General features: G+C 34.1%; 1 protein-coding gene across 3 annotated transcripts in view; it reads right to left on the reverse strand.

Annotated features, from left to right (window-relative positions):
- Positions 1–24,424, reverse strand: part of SCAI (suppressor of cancer cell invasion) — a 215,273-nt gene that overhangs the window by 27,335 nt on the left and 163,514 nt on the right. For all 3 annotated transcript variants that reach the window (XM_074293073.1, XM_074293074.1, XM_074293075.1), the window contains 3 exons: positions 3,473–3,545; positions 1,311–1,484; positions 819–919 (listed from right to left, as the gene is read on the reverse strand). In XM_074293073.1, the coding sequence (XP_074149174.1) occupies positions 819–919; positions 1,311–1,484; positions 3,473–3,545 (348 nt within the window). The remainder of the gene's footprint in view (positions 1–818; positions 920–1,310; positions 1,485–3,472; positions 3,546–24,424) is intronic.

Raw genomic sequence — 24,424 nt, forward strand, 5'->3', positions numbered from 1 at the left:
TTTCTCATGCAAACAAACTAGAAAATGTTTATTTGTGGCATGGAGTGTTTGGCAGGGGATGTTGGAAAGAAAAGAGAGAACAGATGTTAGAATCAGATAACCAGTTACATTACTAGGGACAGAATAAAAAAGAAAAGTAATTAGGGATTGGGTGTGGCAAATTTTTGAATCAATAGAGCCTGTGCAAGTGCAGGGACCATGAAAGATCAGAAGGCTTGAGACCTCAAATTAGAGTTTAATAATCAAGATTTAGAAAATGGCAAAACCTATGAGGCCACAGCAAAAGTCCATGGATAGATAGAATGAAAATTTTCACATGTGATCATAGCATTGGCATAATATGGCAATTCTTATGACTTTGTGACAACTGGGTAAGATTTAATAGGAACTTTTTTAAATAGAAACTTGCTTTTGAAAATCACATATGCAGTTAAGATTACTTTATAAAGATAATCCATAAAAATAGATGAAACTGATGTACAGTTGTATAGAAAGTAGAGATAAAATATAATATTATATAAATTAAAAAGATCACAAATATAATAAATGTCCATTAAAATATGTGGATATCAAGAAAATACTTACTTGCAAACTCTGATTTTAAGTCCTTTATGAGCATTATGAAGATTCAAATTTAAACTTAAATGTGGAAACTATATCAATCATCCTAAATAGTATCCATTGCAAGTGACCTTTTATTTGGTGAAGCCTTTCAATTACTTTACCACAGAACTTGATTTCTTCCAAAGATTAGTGCATAAGTTATATATATTTAATCTTATTAAAGCTGGGCCCAAGTGATTATTTCCCCTGCATACCCGAAAAATCTTGTGCATCCTCATGGTAGCTGAGCAGAAGACAAATCTGGTAAGAAGTAAGCGAAGAAATTCATCCCCGAAAAACTGGAGAAAAGCCTGATCTGAAAAGAATAAAAAGATGATATTTGAAGAAAGTTTGCTTGGGGAAAAAATGAGAGAGGCAGAGATAAAGACAGATAGAAAGGGGGGGGGGGAGAGAGAGAGAGACAGAGACAGAGACAGAGAGAGAGAGAGAGAGAGAGAGAGAGAGAGAGAGAGAGAGAGAGAGAGAGAGAGAGAGAGAGAGAGAGAGAGAGAGAGAGAGAGAGAGAGAGAGAGAGAGAGAGAGAGAGAGAGAGAGAGAGAGAGAGAGAGAAAATGAACAGTTGGGGGGAAATTTTTAGTTTTCTTTCTTGTCTGTAACATATATTAAATGATAATTTGAAAGTCAAACAAAATATCATGAGGTTTAACCATTGTTCCAAAGTCTGATAAATTGTGTCAAAAGGGTACCTATGGAACGTGAATGAGTCAGCAGTTGGGCAATATCCCGGTTGATTTTTCGAAGGTATTCTTGACATTTTTCCCACAGACCTCTACGCATACTTGACAATCCAGAGACAAATAGGAAAGCCATTAGAGGATTGTTCAGAAAGAGAGTGAAAAGGCTACCACGTTGAGACTGATCTGAAATAAAAAACAGGTTGTATTGGGAGAGAATAAACCAAGGAAAGCATCCAATTCCAGGATGTATTATCCAAATGGTCTCAATTCTTTCATTCAAGTCAATGAAAACCACTTGTATGCATGAAAGACAAAATAAGCCCTAAATAAATTCTTGCTATGTTGTTTGTATACATTCATCAATTCTAAACCACCTGATCTGTAGCCCTTCTCTCCATGCTTTGATATTTAAAATTTACCTTTCTTATCCAATAAATGAATAAGCCATTTTATTTAAACAGATAATATTTAATAGCACTGGTATACCTCCTTTCAGGAATGCTGAAAAGCTTTTCGTGGCCATCTTTTACTCAATAAAAACTTATTTGATAAAGTATGGGAAAAAAAAACACAACAGCAAAAGCATTGGACTTGGAGTCAGACATAAAATCTGTTTGAAACTGTTACTTGTGTAGCCTGGGGAAAAACATTTTACCTCTTTTGGCCTAAGTTTTCTCATATGTAGAATGAAAAGGTTGAATGAGATTATCTCTAAGCTCTTTGGCAACTTTAAAATACTATGATCCAATGAAGTCAAATTATGGATTACTTTTCAAAAATTCTTTCAAAGTTAAATCTTTAAATAAAAATGTTACTTAAGTATTAGAAATAGGGTAACAGATCCCCAGCAGAAGACTTTCATCATTGTTTTAAGGTAGGTTCTATAATTTAGTAGAAAGAATAATTTAATATTTAGATAACTCAATTGAATGTTATTGCTATGGTTTTTTTCCCTAATTATCTTACTGCACAAGAAAAATGAAATCAGAAAGGGAAAAAATTATAAAGAGAACAAAATACAAGCAAACACAACAAAAAGAGTAAAAATAGTATGTTGTGATCCACACTTAATTCCCACAGTCTTCTATCTGGGTGCACATGGCCCTTTCCATCACAAGAGCATTGGAACTGACTGAATCATCTCATTGTTGATTAGAGCCATGTCCATCAGATTTGATGATAGCATTATCTTGCTGTTGCTGTGTTCAATGATCTCCTGGTTCTGCTCATTTCACTTAGCATCAGTTCATCTAAGTCTTTCCAGGCTTCTCTGAAATCATTCTGCTGATCGTTTCTTATAGAACAATAATATTCTATAACATTCTTATACCATAACTTATTCAACCATTCTCCAACTGAATCCCAATAGGCTTTGGACAGAAAATGCCACATGCATCCAAACTAATGAGATTGAATATAAATCTTATATTGCTTTTAGTCACTTCTTTTTTTGTTTTTTTAATATCTCTTATGGTTTTTCCCTTTTGCTCTGATTTTTCTTGCCCAACATGATTCATAAAATAATGTGTATTAAAAATAAATAAAAACCAACAGTTTAGTAGCTTAATATTTCTTTAAGTGTATTGGATAATCTCAATGAAGACAGAAGAAATAATAGCTGTTGAACATAATATCATCTGACAGAGACTATCTTTTTTTTCATCTAAATATTTGCCTACAAGAGAAAATTTAATACAGAGCAGGTTATATGGGAAATGACTGGTATAAAAAATATAAAGATATAAATGAAATTTAAATTAAAAGTTTACATAGGAGAGATATTTAATCAAGATGAAACCTTTGAATTTCAAAATAAATATCCATAAATGAAACTCATAAACCATAAAAATTTCTAAAACGGCAGAAATAAAAAAAAAATCTAATGGTAGTAAATATTTCTTCTAATAATAATGTATGGTATTTCTTGGAAGATAGCTATGATACTGAAATTGGAGTACTGCCTGGACTTTTTGAATAAGAGTCTACTTTTAACCAAAGAGCTAAAATTTAGCCACATTACTAAGCCAATTCAGTCTGACATATGCCAGCCACATTTATTTTTCACCAATGAATGCTATTTAAGCCCATCAGAGAGGAAAATCAAGTTTAAGAATATAAAGCAAAAAAGAAATAGTTGAAATTAGACCTAGGTATATCAGTACAAAACATACCTTGTAATGCTTTTGGATATGTTGTTGGAGAAAGCAAGCACACTAGAGGTTGTCCAAATAAGTTTGTGAAATTCTGTAACATAAAACAATTTAAAATAAAGCGCTAAGTCTCTGGCTAAATTTAGTTTCTTAGTAATACACCCAATGAACAAATTTGTTTCTTAATAAATATATACAGCAAATAAAAATCAATAATGGAAAAGTCAAAATGTTTTACAGACTAGGAAAGTATCCTGTAACTTAAAAAAAAAAATCAGACTTGTGATTTCATTAGGTTAGGAATTACTGCTGAAATACATCTATTACTGCAGATTGGCATCTGCTTTGCTATTTATTTTTAAAGAAAGTTACCCAGGCTACTGAAAAGTCAGATGACTTGGCCAGGGTTACAAAGTAGGATATTTCTGAGGCAGGACATAAACCCAGGACTTCTTGGCTCTGAGATCTGGTCTATGCAAGTTATCTATTCCAGTCTGCCCAAAACATAGTAGATATTTTTTCATAAGATCATAAATTTAGAGCTAAAAAGGACTTTGTTGTTAACTCCCTCATTTTATAAAAAAATTAAGAGGGCAAGAGAGATTAAATTACAAACCTAGAAAGTCACACAAGCAGCAAGTCACAGAGAAGAGACTTGAGCCAAACTAGAATTCCTCTGGATCTAAATCTTAGCATAATTATACTGCATCATACTATGTCCTATTATTAAAGGTTTTCTGATAAAATTATGTCCCAAATGCTCTGATGAACCAAAAATCCAGGAAAAAATTAGCATCAAAGTAATGTAAAAGCAACAAGATAAAAATGGTAAGGAGAATCAGTTACACAAACAGATTACAATTTCAAGTTTAAGAAATGAATATAGTAAATTACTCCATGTAATTCAGAGGATTATACAGATCAAACAGCCTATGGGAAGAAGCATGGCATCTTCTTTTACACACTCACTCCCTGTCCAGTGTCTATTAATTTACATGTATGAGTGAAGAAAGAGGTAGAGTACTAACTACTTGTATTCCTGAGATTTGTTGGCATTATTGTTACGGTACTTCAAAAGAGCCATGCTTTTTTATGCGTGTAGGGAATTTTCTGTTTATATGTTTATATGGTCTGCAGCCACATCGCACTTTACCAGATAGGTACTATGGCCAAAAATGTTATCACCCAGTGGCTAAGCCTCTGGTGATAAGTACCTCTTAACTTGGCAAATTCTCTGAGTTTTCCTAGATTGCTAGGATTTGTTAGAAACTGGGTTCTCCCTGTATTACCTTAAAGATACTAGGATCATCTCAATGAATGAGAAGGTGCTGGATTATGATTTTTTAGTAGCAATGGCCAGGGATTCCTTCAAGAACATTGGACTCTAGGTAATGGCACTAACAAAATGTTGGGAAGAAAGATGCTTGAATGCAATACAAACAAGTGAATGTGTTGTTTTTGGACTTCTGTGGGTAGAGGGTGTTTTAAATGTCAAATATAATTAAAGTTATATAAATCTACATATAGTGTTCATACACCTATAAAAATCAATCTATAATTTATATGAGGCACCTAAATTTAAGTCATTTGTCACACAGTTAAGTGTCAGATATAGAATTGGAATCCAGGATTTACTGACTCCAAGTTCAACATTTAAAATGTTACATATTCTATATAGCTTCTCTTAATAATCAAAACACAGCAGAAATAATATAGTGGTCTCCATTAAATAAAACAAAGGTAATTTGTCTTTCAGGTTACTCCCTATTGTCCTGGATATCATGTCCAGCAGTGATTTTAAAAGCAGGCAGCAAATATCAAATTTATTAGATATTATAGCTTCATTTCCTTGAATTTTAGAGACTTCTCATTTAATATGCAAATACATATGGGAAGGGCAAACCAGGAAGGAGTTACTTGTTAAAGACTTAATTATCAATTAGCACCTGAACAAAGATTTAATGGTATCAAGAGACCAGAAATTGGGAAGTGGAGGAAATAATTCAGGGAGAAAAGAAAGGAATGAAGATGCAGAAGTTAAAACAAAGACTAAAACTGCCTACAAAAGATGGGTGAGACCAATATTACGTTGTATTAAAAAATCATCTAGCTTTCTACTTTTAATAAATCATACCTATATACTCACACTCACATGGATAGAGAATGGACCTATGATTTCATTGGTAAGGAATTCCCAAGAAGTAAACTTTCTCTGTCAGAACTTTCTCTGGGATTTATCATTTTAGAGAATTGCCTAGAGAAATCACATCAAAACCATACAACAACAAGAAGGTCCATTAAACTGTACTGAAGGATCCCTTAGAGCTGCATATTGACTTAGAAAAACATATTAACATTAGGTTTCATTTCATCTTTATCCTGTTAAGTATTTTCCAATTACATTTTAATCTGGCTCCAGGCACACTCCAGAGTACTATGGCCTATAGAGGGTCATGACAACTCTGGATTAGAGCACTGAGAGGTTAAGAGCAGCTTTGCCCAGGGGTCATAGAGTATGGATCAGAGAAAGGATCTGAACCCATCATCTTCCTAGTTTTGAGGCAGGCTCTCTATTCTACTCTATCACACATATATAAATATTTATAGAATAAATATAAAGACAAACAAATAGAAGCTAAGAACAGTACCAGTAATTGGGGAAATCAGGAAAAGCTGCATTTATAACTATAATCCAGGCATAAAAGGATAGTTTTTTGACTATGGGAAGGGGATTTATGTATAATTAAGCTGAAAAGGTTGGGAACGAGATGTAAACTAAACAGAGAACTTTATATTTTATCCTAATGAAAATGGGGGAGTCAGATTGTAAGATTTCTGATTAGGGAAAATATTTTGGCAGCTGTGAAAAGGATAGGGCAGAAGAAGCACAGGAGACCAATTAGATGAAAGTTCCAGTGAAAGGTGATAAAGGCTTGGATTGAGGTCATGACAATATGAGTAGACAGAATCAGCTGCACAAAAAAGATGTTAAAAAGAAGTTAAAAAGGCACGATTTTATAACAAATGTATACTAGCAGTGAAGAAGAAAGACTGAGGAATTGTGGATAACATCAAAGTTATGAACTTGAGAGAGAGGGAAAATGTTACCTTCAGCAGAAACATCAGGGATGATTTTGGTGATAAAAATAAGTTTTGTTGAATCAGAAAGTTGGCTGAAAAAATGAACAAATAAACAAAAAGAATTCTAAAATGAAAAGCTATTATAATGGTATGCTTCACACAAACCTAGAAGAGAATGATTCCAAAACACCTATAAGCAAAGCCTCAAGGAAAATACAAGGACACAAATTTAACTAGAAATCCTTGAAGAAATGAAGAGGGTTTTTTTTTTTTGTTTTGTTTTGTTTAAAATTGTTCTTATAAATTAAATGAGAAAACTAGAGGGAAAAAAAAGGAAAACAAATGAGAGCTATGGAAGAAAGAATTGGGAAGGGAATTAACTGTTTGACCTAAGAGGTAAAAAAAGCTTGTCCAAGCAAACATTCCCTGAAAATTAAAATGGTCCAAACAGAAAAGTGACTCCATGAAACAACAAAAAAGGTATGAAAATCAAAAAAACTTTTTAAAAAATGGAAGAAAACAAATAAGATCTATTTGGGAAATATTGGGTTTAAGATACCTCTAAAATCTGTTGTTTAAAATGTCCAAAACGTAGCCTGCAATACAGAATTAAAGTTCATGGAAACTGTTAGGGTTGGATATATGATAAATGTTAGTCATATACATAGAGATAATTCTTAAGTTTTAAGAATCATGAATCCTCAAGAGGGAGAATGGTGAGAAAATATAAAAGGTGTGTTGTGTCCTGCTTTCTAGAGCCCCCAACCCGGGTGATTAAATATACCTTTCTAGTGGAGAAGTGATGAGGCGGGACTCATTTTCCAACCTCCTTGGAGTCCCAGATGGGCACAGAAAGACAGAAAAAAACGAATAAAGGGAACAATTGACACTAAAACTTCATTTTCATCTGGACTGGTTAAAGTAAGAATAAATATATATGCACAAATGTACACAGACACACACAATCACAAACACATACTCAGGTACAAAATTACATTTCAAGGAAATTACAAGGAAAGAGTAGGAAAAGGAAAGAAGCAAGGTTAAAACATTAAGGGTGAGATTAAATTCTATTCAAAACCAATTAAATTAAGGATGTGCAAAAATATTTATAGCTCTTTTTCAGGTAACAAAGAATGGGAATTTAAGGAGGTGTCTATAAACTGGGGAATGGATGAAATAGCGGTGGTGTATAAATGTGATGAAATATTATTGTGCGGTAAAAAAAAAAGATAGAATTTTAGACAAATCTGGGAAGACTAGTATAAACTGATAATTGAAAAAGGAGAAATAAAAAAAATAAACTAAAGGGTAGTATAATTTAGATTTCTAAGGATGGGGGAAATTTGGAAAATGAATGAGGTGGATTAAAGGACAGAGAAGAGTCAAAAACACCTTAGAAGCTGGAGAGAGAGAGAGAGAGAGAGAGAGAGAGAGAGAGAGAGAGAGAGAGAGAGAGAGAGAGAGAGAGAGAGAGAGAGAGAGAAGGCCTATATAAATTGATCTGAGAGTCAAAGGAAAGGGAATATTAAACCTACAGGAGCTGATGAGATTAACAACTAAGAATAAGAAGAAAAGGATACAGGATGGAGACTTAAGATATACTTAAAGACCATAATATGGCATGAATAGTAATTTTGCAAAGAAGATCTGAGGAGTTGTTAGCTTAGCCAGGAAGGAAAGAATATCCAGCAGGACAAATAGTTTACAGAGTCAAATGCTACAGACAGGTCAAGAAAGAGGAGGGAAAAGTCATATTTAGTAATTAAGAGAACACTGGTGATTTTGGAGAAAGCTTTTTGAAATGACTAATGAAGCTGTCTCACAAATATTTGACGAATGAGAAGAGAGAAAACTCCAGTAGAAATGAAAGATTGTTCTAGGAGACTGGCTAAGAAAAAAATTAGACATGACACACAGCAAGATCACCTAAAGTTTTTGGAGTCTTTTAAGCATATAGCAGGACACCTGAATAGGTTTTTGAGCAGAGAAGAAGAAAATAGAACAGAGGAAGAGCCAAAGGAAACAGGATTATTGGGAAAGGAATCTGCTAAAACAGTTGTTCAAGGGTTTATGTAAATGGATAGGAGAAAGGTCACCTTTTCAGAGACTGGAATGATGGAGGCTAATGTCCAGTTGTTTTGAGAAGTATAGAAGAGGATAAGAGGAAGCTCAAAGAAAATGGCTTTCCATTTGATAGAGTGTCAACTAGGAAGAGTAAAAGAGGTTGCTTTATTGCCACAAATGACCAGTTGAGATTCAATAATACACTTTTATTCTGGATCCAAGTTGGCTGAATGGTTACTTGCTACTCTTCAGTTCCTTTCATTGAATGTGAGTAGGAACAGAGGCTACTAGTAAAAATAATATAGGGTTGGGGTTTGGCAAAGTATGAGCTGTGATAGGACTAAGGGAAAAGGGAATCAAGAATAGAGAATAATTTAGTATTAAATAAGTCAACTACTGAGTTGACTGTAAACTTGAATAGAGCTTGGGAGAATATTGTGGAATAAAGTATAGTGAGGATGGGGGAGGTAAGAAGAGGAAAGATATCACAGGAAGAAATAAAATTTTATTTTTACTATTCATCAGTGGCTCCGCTATTCACCACATGTGAATTCAGGCAAGTCATTCAATCTTTTAGCACTTCACTTCTCCCAGCTAACTTACAGAAGCTCCCAATTAGTGAATGACAGAGCTGGAAATCAATAACACATCTTCTCATATCAAAATTCAGAATTCATGATTACAATATCCTATTTTCTCTTTGTCATCTGTTAGCATTATCTAGGACCATAGAGTTAGAAAAGTAAGGGAACTACAACACATTTAGTCCAACTCTCTTTTTAGGGATGAGGAAATTGAGGCCAAAGAAGTTAAGTGCCTTGCTTATAGAGTTATTAAGTGGCAAAACCAAGATTCTAACTTCAATAATCTGACACAAAATGTTTCCTTTCAGCAAAAGTAGTAATAAGGAAAGGAAAAAAACAGCCAGCAGGTGGGGCTGTGGAAGCATCCTCTGAACAAGCTGCTTAAATGGATAATTCATAATGATGGGTGGTGGTGGATCAGGTGACAATAGCTGACACAGGTGTAGGATCTGCTTTATCCTGAGACTGACTGGACAGATTTGATACAGAGGAGTCTAGTTTTAAGGAAAATAGATGGCAGGTAGCTGGTTATGTATCCTGGCTCCTAATACTGACCCAAGCAGTAAGAGTATCCCTTCTATGTTCTCTTTAACAGAAGATTAATTTGATGTGTTCATTTTCAGCTTCTCCCAGCAAAATTTTTTCCATTCTTGTCCTCAGAAGATCTAACTAAATCTCACTAGTAAGTTTTCTTCTCAATCTTTTAATATCTAATGGCTACCAGTTGCAATATTTGTGTATTTCATCTACTATGTCATTCTGACTCCATAACTAATTCAACTTTTCTAGTTACACATGGTACACATCTCTCTCTCTCTCTTTCTCAATCTCTCTTCTTTCTCTCTCTTTTAATAGATTTTTATATACAAAACATATGCATGGGTAATTTTTCAACATTGACCCTTGAAAAAACTTCTGTTTCAACTTTTCCCCTCCTTCCCTTCACCCCCTCCCCTAGATGGCAAGTAGTCCCATACAACACATGTCTCTTGATAATGATGTCTCTCAGACCATACCAGACACTCTCAGAGAAGAAAGAGATTTTGTCACATTTGTAATTAACAGAAATGCCCTCTACAAGTTTCAAACACACAGTCATAAATGAATTCAAACCAGATTAAAATGTAATTAGGAAATATTTAATAAAATAAATAAAAAAATATAACACAACAAAATGATGTCAATTTATGGTTTTCTAGGTCAACAGTTAACATTTGGCTGGCAGTGATCCATTTCTATATGAATTTAACACTACTAATCTATAGCATCCAATATCAAGCAAAAATAGTGGTTAGGAATTCCCTACTGAGAGATGCTCAATCTGCCTGGCATAAATAAGAGGGAAGACTGTCAATTTCTTGAGGCCTTTATCCAGGATGTGAAATAGAACATCCTGCAAACTGCCAAACTGATAACATGTAAGGACAAACTGGATAACCAGAAGGAAGAAACCTAGACTACCAAGAAAGAAAGAAAACAAGCATTAAGTGCCTACTATGTACCAAGCATTGTGCTAACCTTGATTGGTTCTCAGAACCACTTTAAGAAGCAGATATTATTATCATCCCAATTTTATAGTGGAGAAAAAAAAAAAAAAAACTAAGGCAGATAGCCATTCAGTAACTTGCTTAGGGTCAGATTTCCAGAAAGTGACTGAGATAAAGATTTGTACTAAGATTTTCTTGATCCTTGATCTAGAACTCTATCCATTTAGCTATCTAGCTTATTATTAGTCCTGAAGGAGAAGAAGAAAAAAACACTGAATATCTCTGGACACAATGGTACTTCCATATTTATTCCAATTTAAATTAAATGATTTAGAAGAAAAAGGATGTGGAATGTGAACAACTGGCTAAAAAAGATGGTATGTTGAAGAAAACTTGGATTTTGGAGGCAGAACTTTGGAATATAAGATTTCAGCAAAGGATAGAGTACATCTAATGAGGACTAGTAAAAACCATTGCCTGAATGCCTGTGATAAAGTAATAAAACTCTGGCCTCAGATGTCTAGTTACAAAAGATGGGTAAAAACAGTGAATTAGACAAAAGAAAATAAATTTTACCCCCAAGTTAACAATGAGAATTGGCAGGATGGGGCATAATAGGATATACTAAGAATACACATTTTTTTAATGGTAGAGTAGCATTACATTCTGGTACATGAAGACGATCATTTGAGTAAGGATGAAGAGAATTAAAAAAGAATCATGTTATTCTATCATAGGAGAATATTACTAACAATCTGCAAAGAAGAAATTATCTGAAGAGCTTGGGAATCAGATCATAAATTCAAAGGGAAAGCTACAATAATAAATGACTATATATTGAGAAAGAATAGAAACTGAATATCAAAAAAATCTCCAGACTGGAAGAATCAATAAAGTAGCATTAAATTGCAAATTTCTACATGTGGGTTAAAAATTAGTTTTAGAAGTACAGAATGAGAAAAATATGACTAGATAGCATATCCTGTGAAAATGATCTGAGAGTTTTAGTGAACTTCAAGCACAATATGGCTCAATAATGTCATGATATGGCAGTCAAAAAAGCTAAGTCTATGATAGGCGACAGTAATAAAAGCATAGTACAGAATGAGGAAGGTTCCCTTATGGTCTTCCCTAATCAATCCAAGTTTGCAGAAATCCTTATTGGCACAATGTTTTAGAAAAAAGTATTCAAGTTTGGAGTATGTACATTAGATTGCAACCAGACTGAGAGGAATATGCTATCCTATAAGGATAGGTTAGAGAAAATGAGGACATTTAGTTTGGAGAAAAAATAATGAAATGTAGATATAATAGCTTGTATTCAAGAATTTCAGCATTAGATTTGTTCTTCTTAGTCCAAGGAGGCAGAACTTTTAGTAATGAATGGAAGCTCCAGAAAGGCACATTTTGATTTAAGGAAAAATTATAGAGCTGCCAAATAAGAATGTGGAAGGGTTGGGGGTTAGGGGTAAAGGAATCTTAGGTTGTCCTTCATTAGCTAGAGATCACAGACATTAAAAAAGCAGAAGGCACCTCAGATGTCATCTAATTTAACATACACCTGACCCTTCTACAAAAACTCTGTGAAATGGTGACTCAGTTTCCACTTGAAGATTTCCAATGAAAAACCCATGACTTCAAGAAGCAGCCCATCTTTCTTCTAGATAGTTTTAATTAATTAAAAGTTTCATGGAGCTAAAATCAAATTCTGCAACTTCCACCCACTGTATCTAGTTCTGTTCTGGAACAAAAAAGAATGTATACCAAATCTTTCTTTCACTGTATGATAATCTTTCTAATACATGAATACAATCATTATGTCACCCCATGTTATTACCACCATCCCCCTACATATATACTTTCCATTATCTAAGCCCATCATACTTAATTGTTTCACCTGAGCCTTTATGACACTAGCTTTTTACCAACAATCACCCTTCTCTGAACAAGCTCCAGCTTATCAGTGTCCCATATGAAACATACTGACTAAAACTGAAGATAAGACTTCAGACATGGGTGGAAGAACAGCAGGTCAAGCATTTCCTTAGTTCTGGATAACATGATCTCAAAATCATATTAGATTTTTAAAAGTCATGTCATCCTGTTGCCTATAATTCCCAGTCCTCCTTTACATCCAGATTTTTTTCACATAAACTATTGAGCTTCTCTATGTTGTACTTGTATAACTGATTCTCTGAACCAAAATACCGGTGAACAAATCATGGCTAGTAATCTTCTGCGTCCTTATACGAAATGTGTCTTTCCATTATCCTTTGGGTCACATATATATTTTTCTTTTTTTATAACGATATAACATGATTTGCTGATATACTATGAAATACTGATGTTAAAGAGACTGGCTGTGGAGCAATTCACCCCATATAATACAGCCAGATTACCTTTGTTTATTCAGTTCTGTGCCTACTTTATTATTCATTAGCAGATAATTTTAAAAAACAAAACAAAATCTAAACCTTCTTTATTATCCTTAAATATTTCTGAAAGCTCCTTCTGTGTTTTTACTTTGCTGGCACTCTTTTAATAGGGCTATACCACTTGTTCATAATTATCCTTGCTTATACATTCCTCCTTCTATCTTCTGTATTAAAACTTTCAATACCTCTGAAAAATCTGTTTCATTATAGTGATCATTTAGCTTTATTTTAGGATCATTCATCTTGATCATTTTTAGATTTTCTCAGTTTCATTGTTGAGAACCACCTATTCTTAAGGCATCTTCACTTTGAGAGTCTCTGGCCACTGGATCAGACTCAAGTATGCTTTGAACCTTTGGATATCTATTAAGTTTTGTTATTTTTAAAGCCCAGAGCTTATGACTAACTATGTCAAACATTTGTTTCCTTATCTATTTTAATTGTGTTCAAGATTCCAAGGAGTTCCAATAATTTTCAATTCACTAACTCATTCTACCTTATTGATCAGAATTAAATACAGAAAAGCAGTTTCAGCCACTGCTTTCTCTAATACCTATGAGCTGAAATTGCTTGAGAAACAAGCCAGGAATTTACAAGATAGACTGCTTTGACAAAATGAGACTACTGGCAAATGCCAGTAGTATCCAATTTATCCACTACCAATATGTATATTGTGTATCCAACATTTAGATCTTTTTAGGAAGAAAGTTTTCATCTATAAGGTCTTCCTCTGGCTATGTACCTAAAGGGATGAAAACTCAAATTGTGGGGCGGAGCCAAGATGGCGGAGAAGATACATGCGAATTTGTAAGCTCCCTTCTTCCCTCATTACCAATTAGTTAAATCAGCCTCAAAAATAACGCTGGACTGATAAAAACCACAAGGATTAGAAGCACAGTTTACCAGCTGAAGAGAATCTGGAATTTCAACAGAAAAGATCCGTTCCAAGGGGAGGAAAAAAAAAAAAGGCCAGCACAGACAAGGTTAGGTGCGAACGAGAACTCTGGGATCAGAGAAGCTATTGAGATAGAGGAATCTGACACAGGCTGATAGCTCTTCTCTGCTTATAAAACAGCAGTTCAGAAGAGAAATGAAGCCATTTTAAAATATAAAGCCAGATCCTTAATCCACCCCAATCTGGAGACCTAATAGATCTCCACAGGGCTGTGAAGCCCCCTTCTGCTGCCTGGGGCTTCTCCTTGGGGTAGTTAACAGGCTGAACAGCTGGGGACACAGCCTGAGGCAACATCTAATCCACATAATGCCAGGCTCAGCGTGAGGCAGTGGAACTCTAGCAGCACTGGAATTCCCAGAGAACAGGAACCTTTGAAATAGGGACCTCAGTTTCTGGGCAGACACTTCCAGTTTGAGCGCAGGGGCTTTTCATGTCAGCTGCTGATATCCATGCCCCACGGGATGCATTGGCTGGGGTTAGTGGCTTCACTGTTCAGCCTTAAACCTCAGGGCAGTAGCTAGGCCACACAGCAGGGTCCTTCACTGGGCACTCCTCACAGTGCACCGTGCTAAACACTTCTGAGGCATTTCTGGGGAGGGGGGAGGGGAACTTCTCCCAGAGCTCTCTCTTAGCTCAGGCATGGGACCTACCGCATCCATCCAGTCTGGGAGGAAGCTGGTAAATAAATAAATAAATAAACTTCTTACCCCAAGGGCAGACCCCAGTAGATTTTTAACAATGAGTAAGAAGCTGAAGAGAACTATCGATACCTTCTACACAGAGAAAGAACGGGTATCCAACCCCCGAGGAAGTTAACAGCAGAAAGTCAGCAGATAACAGCCTAAAGGGGAATGATACCTGCCTCCCATCACATAACTCTCTCCTAGAAGAGACTATTAAAAAGTTAAGAGAGTTTGAAGAAAAATGGGGAAAGGAAAGAAAAGCTATGATAGAGAATAACAACGTCCTGAAATTTGAGTTGGAAAAAATAAAGAATTCACAGGAGGTGCAGGGAAACAAAATTTGTGAATTAGAAAAAGTTAAAAAGTCACAAGAAAGTAGGATTTCTGAATTGGAAAAGATAAAAAAGTCTCAAGAAAGTAGGATTTTTGAATTGGAAAAAGAAAATAACTCTCTAAAAAAAATTAGGGAAATGAAAAAAATTCAATAGAGTAAAATAATTCACTTAAAAACTCAATTGGGCATATACAAAAAGAACTAAAAAATGTGAATGAAGAAAATAACTCATTAAAAATCAGGATGGAACAAATAGAAATGAATGATTCATTGAGAACCCAAGAATCAGTCAAACAAAATAAAAAAAAATGAAAAGCTGGAGAATAACGTCAAATACTTACTGGGAAAATCAATAGACCTGGAAAATAGATCTAGGAGAGATAATCTGAGAATCATTGGACTTCGTGAAACTATGATCTAAAAAAGAGCCTAGATTCTATTTTACTGAAAATCATCAAAGAGAACTGTCCAGAGATAATAGAAACAGAAGGGAAAATAGGCGATGAAAGAATTCATCGAACACCTTCTGAAAAAGAACTTAAAAAAAGAACTCCATGGAACATTGTGGCTAAGCTGCAGAACTACCAAACAAAGGAAAAAATATTGCAAGAAGCTAGAAAAAAAACAATTCAAATATCTTTTTTTTAATTAATATTTTTATAATTATAACATTTTCTTTGACAGTACATAAGCATAGGTAATTTTTTTTTTTAAACAACATTATCCCCTGTACTTCCTTCTGTTCCAAATTTTTCCCCTCCTTCCCTCCACCCCCTCCCCTAAGATGGCAGGCATTCCCATACATATTAAGTATCTTATAGTATATCCTAGGTACAATATATATGTGCAGAACCAAATTTTGTTGTTGTTGTTGCAAAGGAAGAATTGTATTCGGAAGGTAAAAATAATCTGGGAAGAAAAACAAAACAAAACAAACAAACAAAAAAAAAAAACCCAATGCTCACAGTTTACACTCATAAAACAATTCAAATATCAAGGTGCCACAATAAGGGTCACTCAAGATCTGGCTGCCTCCATATTAAAAGATCGAAGGGCCTGGAACCTGATATTCCGAAAGGCAAAAGATCAAGAATTGCAACCAAGAATAAACTACCCAGCTAAGTTTAGCACTTTCTTCCATGGGAGAAGATGGTCATTTAATGAAAGAGAGGAATTCCATTTATTTCTAAGAAAAAAAACCAGACTTCAACAAAGAAATTTAATCTACATCCACAAGACTGAAGAGAAGCAGAAAAAGGTAAAAAGAACTCTTGAGAACTGTATCTCTGTTGTGGATATACAGAAAGTCCACATGGATAATTTGATTTTACTGATATATAAAAAAAAAGGGGGAGTAGTAAAGGGAAGGGGGTAGTATCAGAAAAAGGGGGAGGAGTGATAAAAAGAGGGAAACTACATCCCAGGAAGAGGCATAGAAAATCTACCACATCTAAGGGAATTTAGAGAGGGGGAGAAACATTGTGTGAATTTTACTCTCATCAGAGTAGGCTCAAAGAGTAAATAATTGACATATTTGTTTTTCAGAAAATTCTCTCTCACCTCATTAAAAGGGGGGAGAGGAAAAGGGAAAAGGAAAAGAGGAATAAGGGAAGGGTACAAACAAAGGGAAAGGACTTAAAAGGAGGGGAGAGGGATACTAAAAAGGGAGGGCTACATGTCACAAGTAGGGTCTATAAATTAAATATTGGGGAAGGGGTTTGGGGGGTCAAGGGAAAAAAGCATAATCTGGGGATAATATGATGGCAGGAAATACAGAATTAGTAATTTTAACTGTAAATGTGAATGGGATGAACTCTCCCATCAAACAGAGATGGATAGCAGACTGGATCAAAAGTCAGAATCCTACAGTATATTGTTTACAGGAAACACATTTAAAGCAGGGAGATACATACAGAGTAAAGGTAAAAGGATGGAGCAGAATGTATTATGCTTCAGGTAAAGCCAAAAAAGCAGGGGTTGCCATCCTTATCTCAGATCAAGCAAAAGCAGAAATTGATCTAATTAAAAGAGATAAGAAAGGAAACTATATCCTGCTAAAAGGTAGCATAAACAATGAAGCCATATTAATACTAAACATATATGCACCAAGTGGAATAGCATCTAACTTCCTAAAGGAAAAGTTAAGAGAGTTGCAAGAAGAAATAGACAGCAAAACTATAATAGTGGAAGATCTCAACCTTATACTCTCAGAATTAGACAAATCAAACCACAAAAAAAAAAAAAAGAAAGAAATTAAAAAGGAAATAGAATATTAGAAAAATTGCGTATGATAGACCTTTGGAGAAAACTGAATGGTGATAGAAAGGAGTATACTTTCTTCTCAGCAGTTCATGGAACCTATACAAAAATTGACCATATATTGGGATATAAAGATCTCAAAATTAAATGCAGGAAGGAAATGCCTTCTTCTCAGATCATAATGCAATAAAAACTACATTCAATAAAAAATTAGGGCTAAATAGACCAAAAAGTAATTGAAAACTAAATAATTTCATCTTAAAGAATGACTGGGTGAAACAACAAATTATAGAAACAATTAATAATTTCACCCAAGATAATGACAACGATGAGATGTCATACCAAAATTTGTGGGATGCAGCTAAAGTGGTAATAAGGGGAAATTTTGTATTTTTTAGAGGCTTGCTTGAATAAAATAGAGAAAGAGAAGATTAATGAATTGGGCCTGCAACTTAAAAAGCTAGAAAAAGACCAGATTAAAAACCCCCAACCAAAAACTAAACTGGAAGTTCTAAAATTAAAAGGAGAAATCAATAATATTGAAAGTAAAAAAAACCTATTGAATTAATAAATAAAAGAGCTGGTTTTATGAAAAAGCCAATAAAATAGATAAGCCTTTGGTAAATCTGATCAGAAAAAGAAAAGAGGAAAATCAAATTGTTAGTCTTAAAAATGAAAAGGGGGATCTTTCCACCAATGAAGAGGAAATTAGAGAAATAATAAGGAGTTACTTTGCCCAACTTTATGCCAATAAATTTGATAACTTAAGTGAAATGGATGACTACCTCCAAAAATATAGGCTTCCTAGATTAACAGAGGAGGAGATAAATTGCTAAAATAGTCCCATCTCAGAAAAAGAAATAGAACAAGCTATTAGTCAACTCCCCAGGAAAAAATCCCCAGGACCAGATGGATTTACATGTGAATTCTACCAAACATTTAAAGAACAATTAGCCCCAATGTTATGTAAACTATTTGAAAAAATAGGGGATGAAGGAGTCCTACCAAAATCCTTTTATGACACAGACATGGTACTGATACCTAAACCAGGTAGATTGAAAACTGAGAAAGAAAACTATAGACTAATTTCCTTAATGAATATTGATGCTAAAATCTTAAATAAGATATTAGCAAAAAGACTTCAGAAAATCATCCCCAGGATAATACACTATGATCAAGTAGGATTTATACCAGTAATGCAGGGCTGCTTTAATATTAGGAAAACTATTAGTATAATTGACCATATTAATAATCAAATTAATAAAAACCATATGATCATCTCAATAGATGCAGAAAAAGCATTTGATAAAATCCAACATTCATTTCTACTAAAAATGCTTGACAGTATAGGAATAAATGGACTACTCCTTAGAATAGTCAGGAACATATATTTAAGACCATCAGTAAGCATAATATGTAATGGAGATAAACTGGAAACTTTCCCAGTAAGATCAAGAATGAAACAAGGTTGCCCACTATCACCATTACTATTCAATATTGTATTAGAAATGCTAGCCTCAGCAATAAGAGTCGAGAAAGAGATTAAGGGAATAAGAGTAGGTAATGAGGAAATCAAACTGCCACTCTTTGCAGATGATATATATGATGGTATACTTAGAAAACCCCAGAGATTCTAATAAAAAGTTATTGGAAATAATTCACAATTTTAGCAAAGTTGTTGGATACAAAATAAATCCACATAAATCCTCAGTATTTTTATACATCATCAACAAAATGCAACAGCAAGAGATACAAAGAGAAATTCCCTTCCAAACAAATGTTGAAAGTATAAAATATTTGGGAATCCATCTACCAAGGAACAGTCAGGAATTATATGAGCAAAATTACAAAACACTTGCCACAAAAATAAAGTCAGATTTAAATAATTGGAAAGACATTCAGTGCTCGTGGATAGGCCGAGCGAATATAATAAAGATGACAATACTCCCCAAACTAATCTATTTATTTAGTGCTATACCAATCAGACTCCCAAGAAACTATTTTAATGACCTAGAAAAAATAACAACAAAATTCATATGAAAGAATAAAAGGTTGAGAATTGCAAGGGAACTAATGAAAAAAAAGTCAGATGAAGGTGGTCTAGGTGTACCTGATCTAAAGCTATATTATATAGCAGCAGTCACCAGAATCATTTAGTATTGCCTAAGAAATAGACCAGTCGATCAGTGAAACAGATTAGGTACAAAGGACAAAAAAGGGTACATCTATAGCAATCTAGTCTTTGACGAACCCAAAGATATCAACATTAGGGACAAAAATTCATTATTCGGAAAAAACTGTTGGGAAAACTGGAAATTAGTATGGCAGAAATTAGATATGGATCCACACTTAACACCATATACCAAGATAAGATCAAAATGGGTCCATGATTTAGGCATAAAGAATGAGATCATAAATAGATTAGAGGAACAGAGGATAGTCTACCTCTCAGACCTGTGGAGGAGGAAGGAACTTATGACCAGAGGAGAACTAGAGATCATTATTGATCACAAAATAGAAGATTTTGATTACATCTAACTAAAAAGTTTCTGTTCTGTACAAACAATACTAATGCAAACAAGATTAGAAGCGAAGTAACAAATTGGGGAAATATTTTTACAGTTAAAGGTTCTGATAAAGGTCTCATTTCCAAAATATATAGAGAATTGATTCTAATTTATAAGAAATCAAACTATTCTCCAATTGATAAATGGTGAAAGGATATGAACAGACAATTCTCAGATGATGAAATTGAAATTATATCCACTCATATGAAAGTGTTCCAAATCACTACTGATCAGAGAAATGCAAATTAAGACAACTCTGAGATACCACTACACATCTGTCAGATTGGCTAAGATGACAGGAACAAATAATGATGAATGTTGGAGGGGATGTGGGAAAACTGGGACACTAATACATTGTTGCGTGGAGTTGTGAAAGAATCCAACCATTCTGGAGAGCAATTTGGAACTATGCCCAAAAAGTTATCAAACTGTGCATACCCTTTGATCTAGCATTGCTGCTATTGGGCTTATATCCCAAAGAAATACTAAAGAGGGGAAAGGGACCTGTATGTGCCAAAATGTTTGTGGCAGCTCTTTTCATAGTGGCTAGAAACTGGAAGATGAATGGATGTCCATCAATTGGAGAATGGTTGGGTAAATTATGGTATATGAAGGTATGGAATATTATTGCTTGTAAGAAATGACCAGCAGGAGGAATACAGAGAGGTTTGGAAACTTACATCAACTGATGCTGAGTGAAATGAATAGAACCAGAAGATCGCTGTACACTTCAATGCTGTATGAAGATGTATTCTGATGGAAGTGGATATCTTCAACATAAAGAAGATCCAACTCACTTCCAGTTGATCAATGATGGACAGAAACAACTACACCCAGAGAAGGAACACTGGGAAGTGAAGTAAATTGTTAGCACTACTGTCTATCTACTCAGGTTACTTATACCTTCGGAATCTAATACTTAACGTGTAACAAGAAAATGGTATTTACACACATATATTGTATCTAGGTTATACTGTAACACATGTAAAATGTATGGGATTTCCTGTCATCTAGGGGAGGGAGTAGAGGGAGGGAGGAGAAAATTTGGAAAAATGAATACAAAGGATAATGTTATTAAAAAATTACTCATGCATATATAATGTCAAAAAATTTTATAATTATAAAATTAAAAAAATTAAAAACAAAAAAGAAAAGAAAAGCTTTACCAACACTCAGACAAATTGGGAGAGGTCCACAAGAATTAGTGAAAAGAATAAAATGCTGAATTCCTTTAAAAAAAAAAAAAAAAAAAGAAAAAACCCTCAAATTGTTTCTTCTCACACATAAATATGTTACCATTCATTCATACCATTGTATTCATGAAAGCATACTTTTTTGATTACTTACAGGATAAAATTCAAGCAAACTAACTTATAGAATATAAAAATTATATTCTTGATTTAAAAGACTGTTGAGATTCTTTTGAGCTGGAAGGTGAAACAGCAAAGAATATTTAAAAGGAGTCGTCAGGGAGGCTATGATACAGGTAGAAAAACTACTTGATTGGGGCACCCTATCCCCCTGGGTCCTGTGATGATTATAATGGGGCAATGCCTCCACAGCAGATCACTCTAAACATAGGGTACTTAAGTGAAAGTAGTTCCTTGGGTAAAAGTGCACTCACAGCACAAAATATACCCTAAATATGTTGCAAGCACTCAGCCCCTACTCAAACAGAAATCAAGTACCAAATAAAATTAAACTTATGTAATTAAAATTAGCTAATTAATGTAACTAAATGTAAATAATGTAATAAAATAAGTCATCTTTGGAGGGTATTTTATCTAACATAGATGGGCAGCACAAGGCAGCTGGGTGACCCAATGGATATAACTCTGGGCCTAGAGTCAAGAAGATCTGAGTTCGAATCTGGACTCAGATGCTTGCTAGCTGTATGATCCTGGGCGAGTCACTTAGCTTCTGTTTAACTCAAAATGTAAAATTCTATGTAAAAAGGGAATGATAATGGTACCTATTTTGAGGATCAAATAAGGTATTTGTAAAACAGTTGGCACAATGTCTGGCACATAGTAGGCACTATATAAATGCTAATTCCTCTTCCATCCTTTTTAGTGTTCTTTGTCCCTCAAAAGTAGACATCCAAGTTTTATAAGAACTCCAGAGAAAGAAAACCCCTCTGTGGCAAGAGCAAAAAGATATATCTTATCTCTTCCCCCTCTGCAGAAACACTCTAGGATGGAAGGTTGTTGATTTTTCTGCCTCACTGATTAAGTAAAAAGCAACCATGAGGAGCTAAAAGAGTATCTGAAAGTTTAAACTGTAGATCATAATGGGTAATGCAGGCTAAGCAGCTTTAGTCAGCTAAATTGACTTGAGGTGTTTTCAATGCTTACATATTTTTTGTAGATCTTCCTCTTACTATACTAAACCTTGTTTTCTAACTGGTTAATGATTTATGAATGTGCTAACCTAAACTATTGGGGAATTGGCCTGATAAGATATTGAAAAGTAGCCTATTCTACTTTTAGACAGCTCTACAATATATCTTTTACTTCAAGATCACTAAAGATTAATCATAAGTATATTATAATTATCTCATAGAGTTTCAAAATATTTGATATCATTCAAAAAACAAAGAAAACCATGTTATTTCAGCAACTGAAAATTTCATTAAGCATTTTAACATTCAGAACTGAAACACCATAAAAGGAATACTTTACAGAATTAGAAAAGAAAAACAAAAGGATCATTGGGGGGAAAAATATATAAAACAAAACAAAGGATATAGAATTGCAATGGAAACAAAGGACAAAAGGGAAAGAAAGGCACTCCTAAGCCTTAAATTTTTCTATAAAGCAGTGATCATAAAATAATTTTAATGATTAAAAAAAAGAAGAGTAAAACAAGTAGGAAAATAGAACAAAATAGACAAGGAAAAATCAGAAACAATTGACCTCAATAATTCTATTAGGTTGTAAGTTAAATTATTTGGGGAAGAACCCCCTTTTTGCCAAGAATCAGTGGAAAACTGGAAAATAATTTACTAAAAATAGGTTTAGAACAAGCAGGCTTCCACTGCACTCCCTAGCCACCAACTTCAAATCATTTCATTTCCAGTCCAACCATTATCTACATATCTTTCTAATGGAACCATGGACTATGTTTCTGAAATCAACCTGGATTCTGATAGATGATATTTCACTTTAACCTCCCCAAAACCTGGCCTCTTCCTGACTTCCTGCCCACCAGCTCAATGTTCCCCTTTAAATGTCTTCCTCCATTAGAATGTAAGCTCTTTGAGGACGGAACTATCTTCCTTTTTAGTTTGTGTCCCCAGTGTTTAACATAGAGACTGAAACACAACAAACTCTTAATAATGCTTAATCTATCTTATGCCATATGCTACAGCAAACTTAAAATGAATATGTAACCTGAATAGTAAGATCGCATAGCAAAATTAGAAGAGAACCAGATCAAGCACTGATTATAGTTATAGTTAGGCAAATTTGTCATCAAAAGAAAAAAAAGAAATCAAAAGAGATTGAAGTTAAAAAAAAAAACTTAAAAAAAAAAACTATTTAGTTTATCCTATTTAGGATAAAAAAAAACATTAATTGGGGGAAATGTAATATTACATCAATTATCTCTAATAAAAGTTTGATGTTCAAAATATATAGACAACCAGCAGAAATTTGAAGAACAAAAGCCATTTCCCAATAGACAAGTGCTCAAAGAAAAGAGGAAATGGCTCTCAAGTGAAAAATTATGAATAATTAACAATTATATGAAAGAAGGCTCCACGTTACTAATAACAAGCAAAATACAAATCAAAAACAACCCTGAAGTTTAACTTTACACTCAGAAAATTGGCAAAGATGACAAGAGAATGCTAAAGGTACCTAGGGGACCCAGTAGGTAGAATGCTGAACCAGGTATTAGGAAGCCCCGAGGTAAAATTTTGCCTCACAAGGTGTATGACCCCTGGGCAAAACTCTTAATCTGTCTTCTTAAATGCCATCATCTGTTTAATAGGGACAATAATCAATAATATTTGTAAAATACTTTGCAAATTTTAAAGTGCTTTATATAAATGATGCTTCTTTATTATCGTTGTTGTTGTTGCTATTGTTAAGATATTAAATGTTGGAAGAGATATAGAAAGGTATTTTTGGTCTGGCTGTGAATTAATATAAAACCATACTAGAAAATAATTTGGAATTATACTAAGATATTATACGATAGATCTTTTCTTTTTGACTTCGGGATTATACCTCTAGACATTTATCCCAAGGATGAGAAAATTGAATGAAAAGTTTCATATATGCCAAAGTATTTAAAGCAATAGTTTTTTGGGTTTTTTTGGGGGGGAGTTATTGTTTTGGTGAAGGGAAGCTAGGTAGCACAGTGATAGAGTTCTGGGATGAAATCAGAAAGACTCATCTTCCTGTGTTCAAACCCAGCATCAGATACTAGCTGTGTGACTCTGGAAAAGTCACTTAATTCTGTGTGCCTCACTTTGTAAAAGGACCTGGAGAAGGAAATGGGAAACCATTTTAGTAT

Source organism: Sminthopsis crassicaudata, chromosome 2, assembly GCF_048593235.1.
Source record: "Sminthopsis crassicaudata isolate SCR6 chromosome 2, ASM4859323v1, whole genome shotgun sequence".
NCBI classification, from domain to species: Eukaryota; Metazoa; Chordata; class Mammalia; order Dasyuromorphia; family Dasyuridae; genus Sminthopsis; species Sminthopsis crassicaudata.